The 16434-nt window shown below is 37.3% G+C and overlaps 1 protein-coding gene across 11 annotated transcripts in view; it reads left to right on the forward strand.

The window, feature by feature from the left end:
• MAMLD1 (mastermind like domain containing 1) overlaps nt 1-16434 on the forward strand; it is a 147810-nt gene that overhangs the window by 64333 nt on the left and 67043 nt on the right. For 8 of the 11 annotated variants that reach the window (XM_055375529.1, XM_055375530.1, XM_063703171.1 and 5 more), the window contains one exon: nt 14654-14812. The exons of the other annotated variants lie outside the window; for them this stretch is intronic. In XM_055375529.1, the coding sequence (XP_055231504.1) occupies nt 14717-14812 (96 nt within the window). In that variant the 5' untranslated portion in view covers nt 14654-14716. The remainder of the gene's footprint in view (nt 1-14653; nt 14813-16434) is intronic. 11 annotated transcript variants of the gene reach the window in all.

Below are 16434 nucleotides of genomic sequence, written 5' to 3' on the forward strand. Positions count from 1 at the left end.
AAATCCAGAAGATTTTCTCCTATTTTTCCTAAAACTTTTATAGTTTTATGTTTTAAATGTAGCTCAATGATCACTTTGAGTGAATTTTTGTGTAAGGTATAAGGTATAGATTGAAGTTCATGTTTTGCCTATAGATATTCCAGAACCATGTGTTGAAAAGGCTATTATTCCTCCACTGAATTGCTTTTGCACTTTTGTCAAAAATCAGTTTGGCGTATCTACGTGAGTCTATTTCTAGGTTCTCTGTCCAGTTCCAATTATCTGTCTGTCCCTCTGCCATTACTGCACAGTCTTGATTAATGTAGCCCTATAATAAGTCTTTAAATCAGGTACACTGGTTATTCTTCTTTTTCACAATTGTTTCAGCCCCTCTACTTCCTTTCCATAAAATTTTGGAAAAATCTTTTTTATATCTACAAAAAATCTTGCTTGAATTTTGATAAGAATTGGTTAAACCTGGATATCTATTTGGGAGAAATCAATGTCTTTACTATGTTGAGTTTTCCAATCTGTGAACATGGTATATTACTCCATTTCTTTAATTCTTTGATTTCTTTCATCAGTGTTATGTAATTTTCTGTTTATACGTCCTGTACATGTTTTCCTTGATTTACACATAAGTGTTTTTTGAGCAATAGTATATGGTATTGTGTTTTCATTCCGATGTCTGTGTGTTCATTGCTAGTATACAGGAATGCAATTAAGTTTTATATGTTGATCTTGTATCCTGAGAATTTGCTGAACTCATGTATGAGTTCTAGCAGTTTCTCTGTAGATAATTTGAGATTTTTCAGATAGACAATCATATCAACTGCAATCGTTTTACTTCTTCTTCTTCCTTGTTTTTTTTTCTACTTTTTTAAAAAAAATTAGGTCAAGGGGTACATGTGCGGGTTTGATATATAGGTAAATTGCATGTCACAGGGGTCTGGTGTACAGGTTATTTTGCCACCTACATAATAAGCATAGTACCTGATAGGTAGTTTTTTGATTCTCACCCTCTTCCCTCCCTCCACCCTCAAGTAGGCCTCAGTGTCTGTTGTTCCCCTCTTTATGTCCATATGTACTCGATGTTTACCTCTGACTTGTAAGTGAGAACATGCAGTTTGTGGACTTTTGTTCTTTTCACTTAGGATAATGTCCACCAGCTCCATCCACATTTATGCAAAGGACCAAAGGACATGATCTCCTTTTTTTTTTTTTTTACAGCTGCACGGTATTTCACAGTGTATATATACAACATTTTCTTTATCCAGTCTACTGTTGATGGGCATTTAGGTTGATTCCATGTATATGCTATTGTGAATAGTGCTGTGATGAACACATGCGTGTGTGTGTCTTTATGGTAGAATGATTTATATTCCCTTGGGTATATACACGATAATGGGAAGGCTGGGTCAAGTATTAATTCTGCTTTGAGTTCTTTGAGAAATCACTAAACTGCTTTTGTTCTGTAGATGTCTATTAGTTCAGTTAGTTATATATTCCCACTAGTAGTGTATAACTATCCCCTTTCTCCACAACCTCTGTTTTTTTTTATGTTTTAGTAATAGCCATTAAATGTCTGGGGTGAGATGGTATCTCATTGTGATTTTGATTTGCATTTCTCTAATGATTAGTGATGTTGAGCATTTTCTCATATGCTTGTTTGCCACATGTATGACTTCTTTTAAAAAGTATCTATTCGTGTGTTCTGCCACTTTTTAATGGGGTTATTTTTGCTTGTTGACTTAAGTTCCTTATAGATTCTAGATATTAGACCTTTGTTGGATGTATAGTTTGAGAATATTTTGTCCCATTTCGTAGGTTATCTGTTCACACTGTTGATAGTTTCTTTTGCTGTGCAGAAGTTCCTTAGTTTAAATAGGTCTTATTTGTCAATTTTTGGGGTTTTTTGCAATTGCTTTTGGCATCTTTGTCATAAAATCTTTGCCAGAGCCTATATCCAGAATGATATTTCCTAAGTTATCTTCCAGGATTTTTATAGTTTGAAGTATTACATTTAAGTCTTTAAACCTCCTGGAGTTGATTTTTCTATATGGTGTAAGGAAGGGGTCAAGTTTCAATCTTCTGCATATGGCTAGCCAGTTATCCCAGCACCATGTACTGAATATGGAGTTCTTTCTTCATTACTTGTTGTCAACTTTGTTGAAGATCAGATGGTTGTAAGTGTGCAACATTATTTCTGGGCTCTCTATTATGTTTCACTGGTCTATGTGCCTGTTATTGTACCAGCATCATGCTGTTTTGGGTACTGTAGCATTGTAGTATAGTTTGAAGTTTGGTAACATGATGCCTCCAGCTTTGTTCTTTTTCCTTAGGATTGCCTTGACTATTTCAGCTTCTTTTAGGTTCCATATGAATTTTAATTTTTTTTCTAATTCTCTGAAGAATGTCATTGTTAGTTTGATAGGAATAATATTGAATCTGTACATTGTTTCAGACAGTATGGCCATTTTAACAATATTGATTCTTTCTATCCATCAGCATGGAATGTTTTTCCATTTGTTTGTGTCATTTCTGATTTATTTGAGCAGTTTTTTTTTAACTCTTGTTCTAGAGATCTTTCACCTCCTTGGTTAGCCATATTCCCAGGAATTTTTCTCCTTTTGTAGCTATTGTGAATGGGATTACATCCTTAATTGGCTCTCAGCTTGGATGTTGTTGGTGTATAGCAATGCTACTGATTTTTGAACATTGATTTTATATTCCAAAACTTTGCTGAAGTTATCAGATCAGGTAACTTTTAGGCAAGAATATGGCATTTTCTAGGAATAGAATAATATCATCTGCAAATGGATAATTTGGCTTCCTCTTTCCCTATTTGGATGCCCTTTATGTATTTCTCTTGCCTGATTGCTCCTGATAGGACTTCCAATACTATGTCGAATAGGAGTGGTGAGAGAGAGCATCTTTGTCTTGTCCCAGTTTTCAAGGGGAATACTTCCAGCTTCTGCCCATTTAGTATGATGTTGGCTGTAGGCTTATCATAGATGGCTCTTATTATTTTGAAGTATGTCCCTTCAATGCCTAGTTTGTTGAGATTTTTTAACATGAAAGGATATTGAATTTTATTGAAAGCCTTTTTATATCTATTGAGATGATCATGTGAGTTTTGTTTTTAGTTCTGTTTATGGGATGAATCACATTTATTGATTTGCATATGTTGAGCCGACCTTGCATCACAAGGATAAAGCCTACTTGATCATGATGAATTAGCTTTTTGATGTGCTGCCGGATTCAGTTTGCTAGTATTTTCTTGAAGATTTTTGTATCTATATTCATCAAGAATATTGGCCGTAAGTTTTCTTTTTTGTTGTGTCTCTGCCAGGTTTTGGTATCAGGATGATGTTGGCCTCACAGAATGAGTTATAGAGGATTCTTTCCTCCACAGTTTTTTGAAATGATTTCAGAAGGAGTGGTACCAGGAATTACACATCTGGTGGAATTTGACTGTGAATCCATCTGGTCCTGGGCTTTTTTCTGGTTGGTAGGATTTTTATTACTGATTGTACTTCAGAACTCATTATTGGTCTGTTCAGGGATTCAATTTCTTCCTGGTTCAATCTTGGGAGGTTGTATGTTATCAGCAATTTATCCATTTCTTCTAGGTTTACTAGCTTTTGTGCATAGAGGTGTTGGTGTAGTCTCAGGGGATTTTTTGTATTTCTGTTGGGTCAGTGATAACATGCCTTTTGTCATTTTTTATTGTATTTATTTGGATCCTCTCTCTTTTTTTCTTTATTAGTCTATCTAGTGGTCTATCTGTCTTATTAATTCTCTGAAATAACCAACTTCTGGATTTTTCAATCTTTTGTATGTTTTTCACATCTTTTCTCTCAATTCAGCTTTGCTTTTGGTTATTTCTTGTCTTCTGCTAGTTTTGGGGCTCATTTGCTCTTCTTTCTCTAGTTACTCTACATCTCCTGTAGTGGTGATGTTAGGTTGTTAATTTAAGATCTTTCTAACTTTTTGATGTGGACACTTAGTGCTATGAAATTCCCTCTTAACACTGGTTTAGCTGTGTCCCAGGGATTCTGGTATGTTGTATCTTTGTTCTCCTTAGTTTCAAATAATTTCTTGATTTCTCCCTTAATTTCATTATTTACTCAGAAGTCATTCAGGAGGACGTTGTTTAATTTCCATGTAATCGTATGATTTTGAGAAATTTTTAGCATTGATTTCTTTTTTTATTGCACTGTGATCCAGGAATATGGTTGGCATGATTTCAGTTTTTTTGAATGTGCTGAGGATTGTTTTATGTCTGATTATGTGGTGGATTTTAGAGTATGTGCCATTGGCAGATGAGAGGAATGTATATTATGTTGTTTTGGGGTGGAGAGTTCTGTGGATATCTGTTAGGTCCATTTGGTCAAGTTCTGAGTTCAGGTCCTAAATATCTTTGTTAGTTTTCTGCCTCGATGATCTGTCTAATACTGCCTGTGGAGAGTTGAAGTCTCCCACTATTATTGTGTGGTTATCTAAGTCTCTTTGGAGGTCCCTAAGAACTTGCTTTATGGATCTGATGCTCCTGTGTTGGGTGCATATGTATTTAGGATAGTTAGGTCTTCTTGTTGAATTGAGGCCTTTACCATTATATAATGCTCTTCTTGTCTTTTCTTATCTTTGTTGGTTTAAAGTCTGTTTTGTCTGAAATAAGAATAGCAACCCCTGGCCAGGCATGGTGGCTCACATCTGTAATCCCAGCACTTTGGGAGGCCAAGGGGGGTGGATCATGAGGTCAGGAGTTCAAGACCAGCCTAGCCAAGATGGTGAAACCCCATCTCTACTAAAAATACAAAAAATTAGCTGGGCATGGTGGCAGGCACCTGTAATCCCAGCTACTCGGGAGGCTGAGGCAAAGAATTGCTTGAACCTGGGAGGTGGAGGTTGCAATGAGTTGAGGTTGTGCCACTTCACTCCAGCCTGGGCAACAGAGCGAGACTCTGTCTCAAAAAAAATAAAAGAATAGCAACCCCTGCTTTTTTGTGTTTTTTGTTTGCTTGGTAGATTTTTCTCTATCACTTTACTTTGAGCCTATGGGTGCCGTTGCATGTGATATGGGTCTCATGAAGACAGCATACCATTGGGTCTCACTTCTTTACTCAACTTGGCACTTTGTGCCTTTCAATTGGGGCATGTAGCCTATTTACATTCAAGGCTAGTATTGATATGTGTGCATTTGATCCTGACATCATGTTGTTTACTGGTTATTATACAGGATTTTTTGTGTGGTTGCTTTATAGTGTCACTGGTCTATGTACTTAAGAGTGCTTTTGTAATGGGTGGTAACAGCCTTTCCTTTCCGTATTTAGCACTCCCTTCAGGATCTCTTGTAAGGCAAGTCTGCTGTTAATGAATTCCCTTCACATTTGCTAGTCTGAAAAGGATCTTATTTCTCCTTCACTTATGAAGCTTAGTTTGGCTATAAATAAAATTATTGGTTGTAAATTATTTTCTTTAAGAATGCTGAATATAGGCCCCCAATCTTTTCTAGCATGTAGGGTTTCTGCTGAATGGTCTGCTGTTAGCCTGATGGGGTTTCCTTTGTAGGTGACCTGCCCCTTCTCTCTATCTGCCTTTAACATGATTTTTTTTTTTTCATTTCGATCTTGGAGAATGTGATGACTGTGCATCTTGGGGATGGTCTTCTTGTGTAGTATTTTCAGGGGTTCTCTGTATTTCCTGAATTTGAATGCTGGCCTGTCTAGGTAGGTTGGGGAAATACTTGTGGACAATATCCTGAAATATGTTTTCCAAATTGTTTGCTTTCTCTCCTCTTTCAGGGATGCCAATGAGTCATAGATGTGATCTTTTTGCATAATCCTATATTTCTCAGAGGTATTGGTCATTCTTCTTTATTGCTTTTTCTTTATTTTTGTCTGAGTTATTTCAAAGAGCCAGTCTTCAAGCTCTGAGATTCTTTCCTGAGCTTGGTCAGTCCTGCTGTTAATACATTCAGTTGTATCCTGAAATTCATTAAGTGAGTTTTTCAGCTCTCTCAGATCAGTTTGGCTCTTGCTTAAGATGGCCATTTCGTCTCTCATTTCCTGTATTGTTTTAATGTATTCCTCAGAATCCTTGGATTGAGTTTTGACTTTCTCCTGAATCTTGATGATCATCATTTCTATCCATATTCTGAATTCTATTTCTGTCATTTCAGCCATTTCAGCCTGGTAAAGAACTATTATGGGGAAGTAGTGTGGTCACTTGGAGGTAACAAGACACTCTGGCTTTTTGAGTTGCCAGAGTTCTTGGCCTGGTTCTTTCTCATCTTTGTGGGCTGAAATTCTTTCAGTCTTTGAAGTTGCATTCCTTTGCATGTTTTTTTTTTCTTTTTTGATGTCCTTGGGGGTTTGATTGTGATATAAGGTGGGTTCAGTTGGCTGGTTTTGTTTCTGGGAGATTTTAGTGGGGCAAAGCTCAGCTCAGGACTTCTGGGCTGTGTGTTCTAACTCTGGGGGGCTGGTATCAAGTCCTCAGTTTTGTTCTCTGGCCCTTCAAGGTTAGAAACCTGCTGTGCTGAAGGGGCTGAGGTGTTCCCGGACTGCTGGTCACAACACTGCAATGGATGGTGCCAGCCAAAGCACTCCATCGGACAGTAGCGGCAGGATCCATGCTCATTCACATGTGCCAGCAGCAGTAGCAGAATGGCAGGGTGCACTTTCTTTGGTTGGGGTGGGTGCTGGTAGGCGCAGGGGTTGCCAGCCTCCATGCAGATGTTCACAGTGTCAGCGATGGCAATGTGGCATGGGGGCAGCTACTTCTTCTTTTTTAAAATGTGTGCATTTTATTTCATTTTCTTGCCTTATTGGACTAGCTAGAGCTTCCGGTATTATGTTGAATATCAGTGTCAAGAGCAGATAGCCGTGCCTTGTTGCCACTCTTAGAGGGAAAGCAGTCAGTCTTTAACCATTAAGTGTGATGTTAACTGTAGATTTACTGTAAATATTCTTTATCAAGTTAAGGACATTCCCTTCTGTGCCTGGTTTTTATCATGAATGAGTGTTGAATTTTGTTGAAGGCTTTTTCTGCATCACATAATAGGATACTATGATTTTAATTATTTTTTTGAGATGATGTAGATTCAAATGAAGTTGTAAGAACTAATACAGATAGATGCTATGTACTCTTCAGCCATATTCCCCTAATGATAACATCTGGTGAAATGATCATACAATATCACGAATGGGATATTGACATTGACACAGTCAAAATACAGAACATTTCAATCACCATGGGTATCTCTCATTTTTCTCATATATAGACATATCTACTTCCCTTCCATACCCACTCTCTCCTTAATCTCTGGAAACCACTAATCAGTTCTCCATTTCTATAGTTTTGTTATTTTAAGAATGTTACATAAATAGAATAATATAGTATGGAACCTTTGGGGATGGTCTTTTTTTTTTTCACTTACAATCATCCTCTACAGATTCATCCAGGCCATTGCTTGTATCAACTGTGTATTTCTTTGTATTGCTGAGTAGTCTTCCATAGTATACATGTACCATCATTGAAGCATTACTGAGTTGTTTCCAGTTTTTTACTATTATGAATAGTGCTACCATAAACACTTATGTGCAAGTTTTGTGTCAACACAAGTCTTTATTCCTCTGGGATAAATGCCCAGGAGTGCAATTACTGGGTCATATAGTTGCTGGATATTTAGTTTTTAAGGAAACTGCCAAACTGTTTTCCAATGTGGCAATACCATTTTACATTCCCACCAGCAATGTTACGAGTGATTCAGTTTCTCCACATTCTTACCAGCATTTGGTGTTGTCACTATATTTTTACAAAGATGAAATTCACATAACAATCTGTGATATTTAGTACATTCACAATGTTATGCAACCATCACCTCTATCTAATTTCTAAACATTTGCATCACCATAAAATAAAACCTCATACTCATTCGGCAGTTAGTCCTCATTCTTCCCCTCCCCTCAGTTCGTGGCAACCACCAATCTGCTTTCTGTCTCTATGGATTTACCTATTCCAGACATTTTATATAGATGGAATCATACAATATGTAAGCTATTATGACTGGCTTCTTTCAGTTAGCTTAATGTTTTCAAGGTTCATTCATGTTTCAGCATGTTATCAGTACTTTGTTCCCTTTATGGCTGAATAATATTCCACTGTGTGGGTATACCAAAATTTTGTTTATCCGTTTATTAATTGATGTACATTCGGTATGTTTCCACTTTTGGTGCTGCTAAGAACATTTGTGCAGAAGTATTTGTTTGAGTCCTTATTTTCAATTCCTTTGGATATATACCGAGGAGTAGAATTGTGGGGTCAAATGGTAATTCTATGTTTAACTTTTTGAGAAACCGCCAAACTGTTTTTGATAGCAGGTGCAACATTTTAAATTCCCACCAGCAATGTATGAGGGTTCCAATTTCTTCACCTTCTCACCAACACTTGTTATTTTCTTCTTTTTTAATTATAGCCATTCTAGTGGGTGGGAAGTGGTATGCTGTGGTTTCGGTTGTCATTTTTCTGATGACTAATAATGTTGAACATCATTACATATGCTTGTTGGCCATTTATATATCTTCTTTGGGAATACATCTATTTAAGTCCTTTGCCTGTTTTTTATTGTGTTGTCTTTTTTATTGTTGCATTTTAGGTGTTATGTGTATATTCTAGAGACTAGGTTTTAATTAGCCATATGATTTGCAAATGTTTTCTCCCATTCCGTAGGTCTTTTCATTTTCTTGATAACGTCCTTTGATGCCCAAAAGTTTTTATGAAGTCCAATTTATCTATTTTGTTGTTGTTGTTCATGTTCTTAGTGTCATAAAGTTCCATTGCGAAATTCAAGGTCATGAAGATTTCCTTCTATGTTTTCTTTTAAGAGTTTTACAGTTTTAACTCCTATGTTTAGGTTGTTGATCAGTATTGAGCTGAATTTTGTATATGATATAAGGTAGGAGTCCAACTTCATTCTTTTCTCTGTGGATATCCAGTTGTCACACTACCATTTGTTGAAGACTATTCTTTGCCTCCTTGAGTGGTGTTGGCACCCTGGTTGAAAATCAATTGGCCATAGATTTATGGGTTTAGGGGCCAGGCATGGTGGCTCACGCCTGTAATCCCAGCACTTTGGGAGGCTGAGGCTAGCGAATCACTTGAGGTCAGGAGTTCCAGACCAACCTGGCCAATGTGGCAAAACACCGTCTCTACCAAAAATACAAAAATTAGCCGGGCATGGTGTAATCTCAGCTACCTGGGCGCCTGTAATCCCAGCTCCCCAGGAAGCTGAGGCAGGAGAATCGCTTGACCTGGGAGGTGGAGGTTGCAGTGAGCCTAGATTGAACCACTGCGCTCCAGCCTGGGCGACAGAGCAAGACTCTGTCTTAAAAAAAAAAAAATGGATTTATTTCTGAATTCTCAAGTCTATTTAATTGGTCTATATGTCTATACTTATACCAGTGCTACATTGTTTTGATTACTATTGCTTTGTGGTAAGTCTTAAAAATCAGGACGTGAGTCTTCTTGTTTTTCAATATTGTTTTGAGGTGATCACATGATTTTTAGTCTTTGCCTGTTAACATAGCATATTATGGTAATATGGTGGTATGTATGGTTAACATGGATTGACTTTTGCATATTGAACTACCCTTGCACACCAAGAATAAACTCAACTTGATCATGGTATATAAATCTTTTTTATAAATTGCTGAAACTTTCTTAAGGATTTTTGTGTCTATATTCATGGGAAATATTGGTCTGCAGGGTTTTTTTTTTTTCTTGCTTGTACAGTGTTTGTCTTTGCTGTCAAGGTAATACAATGAGTTGGGAGGTGTTTCCTCTTCTCTTTTCTGTAGGATATTATGTAGAATTGGTGCTAATTCTTCTTTAAACAACTAATATAATTCTTTAGTGAGGTCATCTGGGCTTAAAGTTTTCATTTCAGATTTTTAAATTATGAATTTGATTTCTTTCATAATTATATAGCCATTCAGATTATTTCATATTGGGTAAATTTTGGCAGTTTGTGCTTTTATAATGATTGGTCCATTTTATCTAAGTTTCCAAATTTATATGTGTATTCATAGTAGTAGTCCCTTATTATCCTTTTCATGTCTGCAGTCTATAGTAACATCTCCCTTTTCATTCAGAGTATTGGTAATTTGCATCTTCCCTTTTTCCTTTGTCAGTCTTGCTAGAGATTGGTACATTTTATTAATTTTATGAAAGAACTATATTTGTATTGGGTTTCTCTATTGTTTTTCTCTCTTTAATATTATGTTTATTGATACAAATATTTGTACATCTTTATGCGGTACATATGATATTTTGTTAAATGCATAGACTGTGAAAGTATCATGTTAGGGTACTTGGGGTGTCCATTATCGCTAATATTTATCATTTCTATGTGTTGGGAACATTGCAAGTCCTCTCTCCTAGCTATTTTGAAATATACAATACATTGTTGTTAGCTATGGTCACCATATACTCTGCTATCAAACTGTCTTCAGTATTATTGATTTTTATTATTGTTTTCTTCCTTCTGCTTGCTTTGGGTTTATTTTATTCTTATTCTTGTAGGTTCCTTAAGTGGAAGCTTATATTATTAATTTTAGATTTTCCCTCATTTCTAACACAAAAATTTAGTTTTATACATTATCATCTTAGCACAGCTTTACCTGTGTCCCACAAATTTTGATACATTGTATTTTCACTTTAATTCAGTTCAATGTAATTTTTATTTCTTTTAAGACCTCATTAACCCATGAATTTGTTTTAAAGTATGCTTTTTAATTTCTAAGTGTTTGTAGATTTTCAAGTTGTCTCTCTGTTATTGTTTTCCAATTTGATTCCATCATAGAGAAAACATCATTTATTATTTGAATTCTTTTAATATTTTGTGGATTGTTTTATCACCGAAAATATGTCTATATTGGTATATATTTCTTGGGTGTTTGAAGTAATGTAAATTATATTCTTTTCAGGTGGAGCAATCTATACATTTTATTTAGGCCTTATTGAAACCTGTTGTTGGGCTCTGCTACATCTTGCTGATTTTCTGTGTAGTTGTTCTATCAGTTGTTGAGAGAGGGTGTTGAAGTCCCCATCTATAAAGGTGAATTTTTCTATTTCTCCATTCAGTTCTAAAAACGTTTGCTTCCTATATTTGCAGGTCTTCTGTTTAAAGCATACACATTTAGAAGTACTATGTCTTGTTGGTGGATTGACACTTTCAGCATTATGTAATGTCCCTATCTGTCCCTGGTATTTTTTTTTTTTTTTTTGCTCTGAAGTCTACTTTATCTAATATCACTAGAGCCACCTCTGTTACTTTTTAAAATTAATATTTGCATGGTGTATCTTTTTCCATCATTTTACTTTCAGCCTTTCTAAATCATTATATCTGAGGTGAGCATCTTGCAACAGCATATCATTGGATCATGTTATCTTCTTTGCCAATCTCTGTCTTTTAATTGGTATGTTTAGACCATTTTCATTTATTGTATTTATTGATAAATTAGTGCTTAGTTCTGCCAATTTATTTTTGTTTTCTGTTTGTTCTCTGGTTTTTTGTTTTTCTATTTTCTTTTTTCTGACTTCCTGTGGGTTACTCAAACAATGCTTAGAATTCCATTTGGTTCATGTATAGCATTTTTGAATCTATCTTTTTGTATAGCATTTTTAGGGATCACTCTAGGTATTACATTATATATATGCATAACTTATAATAATCTACTGGTGTCAACATTTTGCCAGTTTCAGTGAAGTGTAGAAACCCTACCTTTCCTTTCACCCCTTTACTTTCCTCTATTTATAATGTAATTGTGTTAAATATTCCTTCCACATACATTTACAGACCCATCAGACAATGTTATAATCGATGATTTAACCTTCAAACATAATTTGGAAAACTCAAGAGGAGAAGGAAAGTCCATTATATTTACCCATAATTTTTTCTCTTTCCATTGGTCTTTATTCCTTTCTAATGTTCAATATTCTTTCTTTTATCATTCCCTTTCCGCTTAGAGAATTTTCTTTAGATATTCTCCTTGTAGAGGCATATTGTTGACTAATTTTGTTAGTGTCTCTTGATCTGAGAATGTCTTGATCTCCCTTTCATATCTGAAGCATATTTTCACTGAGTATAGGGTTCTGGGTTGACAGTTCTCTTTATTCAGCATTTGAAAAATATTATGCTACTTCCTTCTGGAATCCATGGTTTATGAACCAAAATTCACTCTCATTCAAGTTATTTTTCTTCTATAGGTATCATTTCTCTTTCACTGTATTCAAGGCTTTTCTCTTCATGTTTCAGAAGTTTTGTTGTTACAGGTCTTGGAGTGGATTTCTTTATATTTATACTGTTTGAGGTTCACTCAGCTTCTTAAATTTCCAGATGTATGTCTTTTGTCAAATTTGGGGAGTTTTCAGCAATTATTTCTTTGAATGCTTTTTTTTTTTTTTGGTCTCATTCTCTTTCTCATCTCCTTCTAGAATTCCAGTGACATGAAATTTAGATCTTTTGCTTGTAATTCTGCATGTCCCTGAGTCTATGTTTACTTTTTTTTCCAGGATATCTTCTCTCTGTTGTTCAGATTGATCATTTCTTTTTATTTTATTTTATTATTATTATACTTTAAGTTTTAGGGTACATGTGCACAATGTGCAGGTTAGTTACATATGTATACATGTGCCATGCTGGTGTGCTGCACCCATTAACTCGTCATTTAGCATTAGGTATATCTCCTAATGCTATCCCTCCCCCCTCCCCCCTCCCCCCTCCCCCCACCCCACAACAGTCCCCAGAGTGTGATGTTTCTATTGTTCTACCTTAATTCTTTCCTCTGTTCTTACCATTCTCCTCTCGATTTGATTCACTGAATTTATTTCCATTATTGTATTTTTCATTTCTAAAATTTCCATTTGGTTCTTTTTTATACGTTCTGTTTCTCTGCTGAGAATTCTGATTACTTTGCTGAGACTTTCTATATTTTTTTCGTTTGCTTCCAAGCATGGTTATAATTGTTGGTTGAAGCACTTTAATGATTACTGCTTTAAAATCCTTGTCAGGCAGTTCTGACATCTGTGTCATCTTGCTGTTGGCCTCTGCCAATAATATTTTCCATTCCGTTTGATATCTTACTGGTTCTTGGTCTGACAAGTGCTTTGCTGCTGAAACTTGGGCATTTTGGATATTGCATTATAAGACTGGATCTTATTTAAATTTTCTGTTTTAGCTGACTTCCTCTGACACTGCTCTGGCAGGGAAGGCGGGCACCATCTTATTCTTCACTGACATCAGGGAGGATGGAGCTCCTCATTACTGCTGGACAGGGGTGAGGATTCCAACTCCCTACTAGGCTTTTACTGATACTACTCTAGTGCGGATAGGGAAGGGCACCTCATTACTGCTATGTGGGGGTGGAGTCTAGTCTCCTCATTTGGCTTTTGTTGATGGAATATAATGGGACTGCATTTTCTTCTATGGTGTTTGGCTGGAGTAGAGCAGTTATTGTCTAAAAGTTTTCTGTCTTGCTAGGTTACCTCTTTCCTGGTCTTTTGGCTAGAAAGAGCAGGCTTTTGTTCAGGCTTCTTTGTTAGTGCCCATTGGCATTCTGGGTTTCTGGCTTCTTCAGCTCCAAGTCTGGTATATATGAGGCAGAAACAAAATCCAGAGAACTCGCCACTGCATCATTGCTCAGGTCCCAAGGTCCCTAACCAGTATACTTTTTTCTTTCCACCTTTTAATGTCTTATTATGTTTGTATTATATATAATGCCCAGAGGTTTTAGTGATACTCAGTGAGAGAATGGGGAAAAGTACTTCTCCATATTTCCAGAGGCAGAGGTTTAGACTTGAGATTTTAGAGGCTGATGCTGTACTGCCAAGGAGGTTTATGGGAAGTAGAGCTGTCCTTATGTATTAATGTCTTAGTGGAGCTCTTATTTCATGTCTACATCATGAAAAACAAAAAGAAATGAAACTTTGCCTGGGTTTGCATATGTCTGCTTATCTGTCACTGGAGGAGTAGCCATGATCATAACCTGCTAAGTCAGTTTCCTTTACATCAGTGCACCAGGGTTTCATGAGCCCCTTTCAATATCTGTTGCTCCCTTCCTGTGTCTGTCAGGCTTTGAACTGTTAGCTCACTTGGCTGTATCCTAACAGTGCCACAGTTGGTGGCTACTTCTTCTATGAACCATAAGGCTTACTCTAGTAGAGCTGAAGAGGCCCTAAGCCATCACCTAATTTAGCCACCATGTTTTCATATAAGGAAATTGCATCTCAGAGAACAGAGGAAGTTTTCCTGGATCTCACTGCATATCACACAAAAGCAAATCCAGACGTAGGACCCAGATATCATGCCTGTAGGCCCAGTGTTATTTTAGTCACATGAAGCTGCTCCTCCATCCACCCCTCTACCTTCCAGTGAACTTTGTTCTTTCCTCTGGTCAAGGACTGTCATTTTATCCCAGCCAACTGTCTCACAAAAATGCCCCTCATTCTTGGGGGTGGGGGTGCTCAATGAGGGTGGTGGGTGGGAAGAAGGGAAAAGGAATGTGGCTGACTCCACACAAACCTGTCTTCAGAGTGAAAGTCTGTGATTCACGGGGTCAGTGGTCTCATCTTCATATCTGAAAGACAGTGTACTTTTTGTCTCCCTAAGCCCTGTGTCTAGGTCGTTTGGGAAACGCCTTGGAGAGTCAAGAATAAAATTGCAGGTCAAACAATGGATGACTGGAAAAGTCGGCTTGTAATCAAGAGCATGCTTCCCCATTTCGCCATGGTGGGAAATCGTCAGGAGCCCAGAAAGCTCCAGGAATCGGTCAGACAATGGGCCATGGGGGGGAGGGGGGTATTGAATGCTTCTAATCTTAAACTTGAACGTAAGATGTGTTATTGAAATTTTCTGTGCAAACTTGGTGGCAGGGATCCAACTCAAAATATAAGGAATTCAAATGTGATCTAGAAGAGATCTAGGAGATGAGCTGATCCAACCCCTTGTGGGTTTCTAGAAGAGCTGGAAATATAGTCTAAGGTTCCATATAGCCTCCCAGTCTAGTAGTGATCACTGCATTGCATCCATTCAATAAGAAAAATGAGGAAGGATGAGAGAGGGAAGACGAGCTTACTTTTTCTCTTAATAGAAGCCAGTCAGAATGGCAAGCACTAGATATATTGCATGAGCTTCCTAGTATGACTGAGAACAAAAAGCTAGTGAGTAGGGCACAGAGAGGTCTTCCCATTCAACTTTCTGGCCCTGTTGTCCTTTTAAAAACTCATCTGACACACTTCTACTTTCCTCCCTGGGAACTCAGACATCATCCAAGTGTTCTGAACCTCAGGATTAGGGATTCCAGTGGTAGTTCTAGGAGCAGGATGATGATAGAAGGGACTATGAGAGCCATTGACTAGTTTAATTTGACAATAAAAGCCTGCAACACCACCAATCTACCAAGATTAGCTCTGTTAGCAGGAATTGCAGCAAACACAATAGCTGTTATCTCAGGGTATTAGGGCCACAGAGGAGTGGCTTGCTTAATCTCTGGAATTAATAGAGCAGAGAGGAAATGGCTCTTATAGAGCCGTGGGTCGGCTTCCTTCCTTTTCATAGAACTGGAAGCCCTGGGCTCTGAGGTAATGCCATTTCACATAACTAGAGGGCCTGTCTTCTCCAATTCCCAGGGCAATCCACTTTCAGCAAGTCAGCTTTCAATTTATTTTAAAATTCTGATATGTGCACAGATGTGGATGGAGGTGATTGAAATCTTGTTTTCTCTTTGTTTCCTCATTGTCAACCACCAACAATGTATTGAGAATGTGCTATCAAGTTGAGCATGTAGACATTTACAAAACTGTTTACTGCAGTCCCCAGCTCTCACAGAGATTGCAGTCAGGTGGGATGGCAGAGATGGAGACATTACTTGGCCAGCAGCCTGTCCAAATTGCCAGGCCTTAGGCCTCTTCTAGAAAGAAATCTCTAACCTCCATCCTAATTACCCTTTATATTTCATGCTTCTCTTTTATGATCAACAATTGAGTCAGTAAAGAAAAACCTGATAATGCTCCCAGAGTCCGTGATCAGTTTTAGCATGACTTTAAATTTCTCTTTTATTTCCCACTTGTTTCCATTCACTTGGGCCAAATTGTAGGAGAAAGGGTTGATGGACTGTGGATGCAGGGGTCCTCTTCCCCTTCTCCCCAACTCCACCAACACTCTTAAAAAGTGTGGCCAGTAAGTAACTGCTTTGGTTTTGATCAGTGTACAGTTGAATGCACAGATTCCAGTGGGGGTTGTCCTTAGAATAGGTCCTTGGAGTGGCCATCTGTGCATTTACTCTGGAAAAGTTGTCATTGCTTACGTCATTTCCGGGCTTGGCTTCTCTTTGCAGATGGCCTTTAGAGCCCTTTGTAAGCTTTGCCAAAAATTCACGTTCATTGCTTTAG

The sequence above is a fragment of the Gorilla gorilla genome, chromosome X (genome assembly GCF_029281585.2).
Source record: "Gorilla gorilla gorilla isolate KB3781 chromosome X, NHGRI_mGorGor1-v2.1_pri, whole genome shotgun sequence".
In the NCBI taxonomy this organism is placed as follows: Eukaryota; Metazoa; Chordata; class Mammalia; order Primates; family Hominidae; genus Gorilla; species Gorilla gorilla.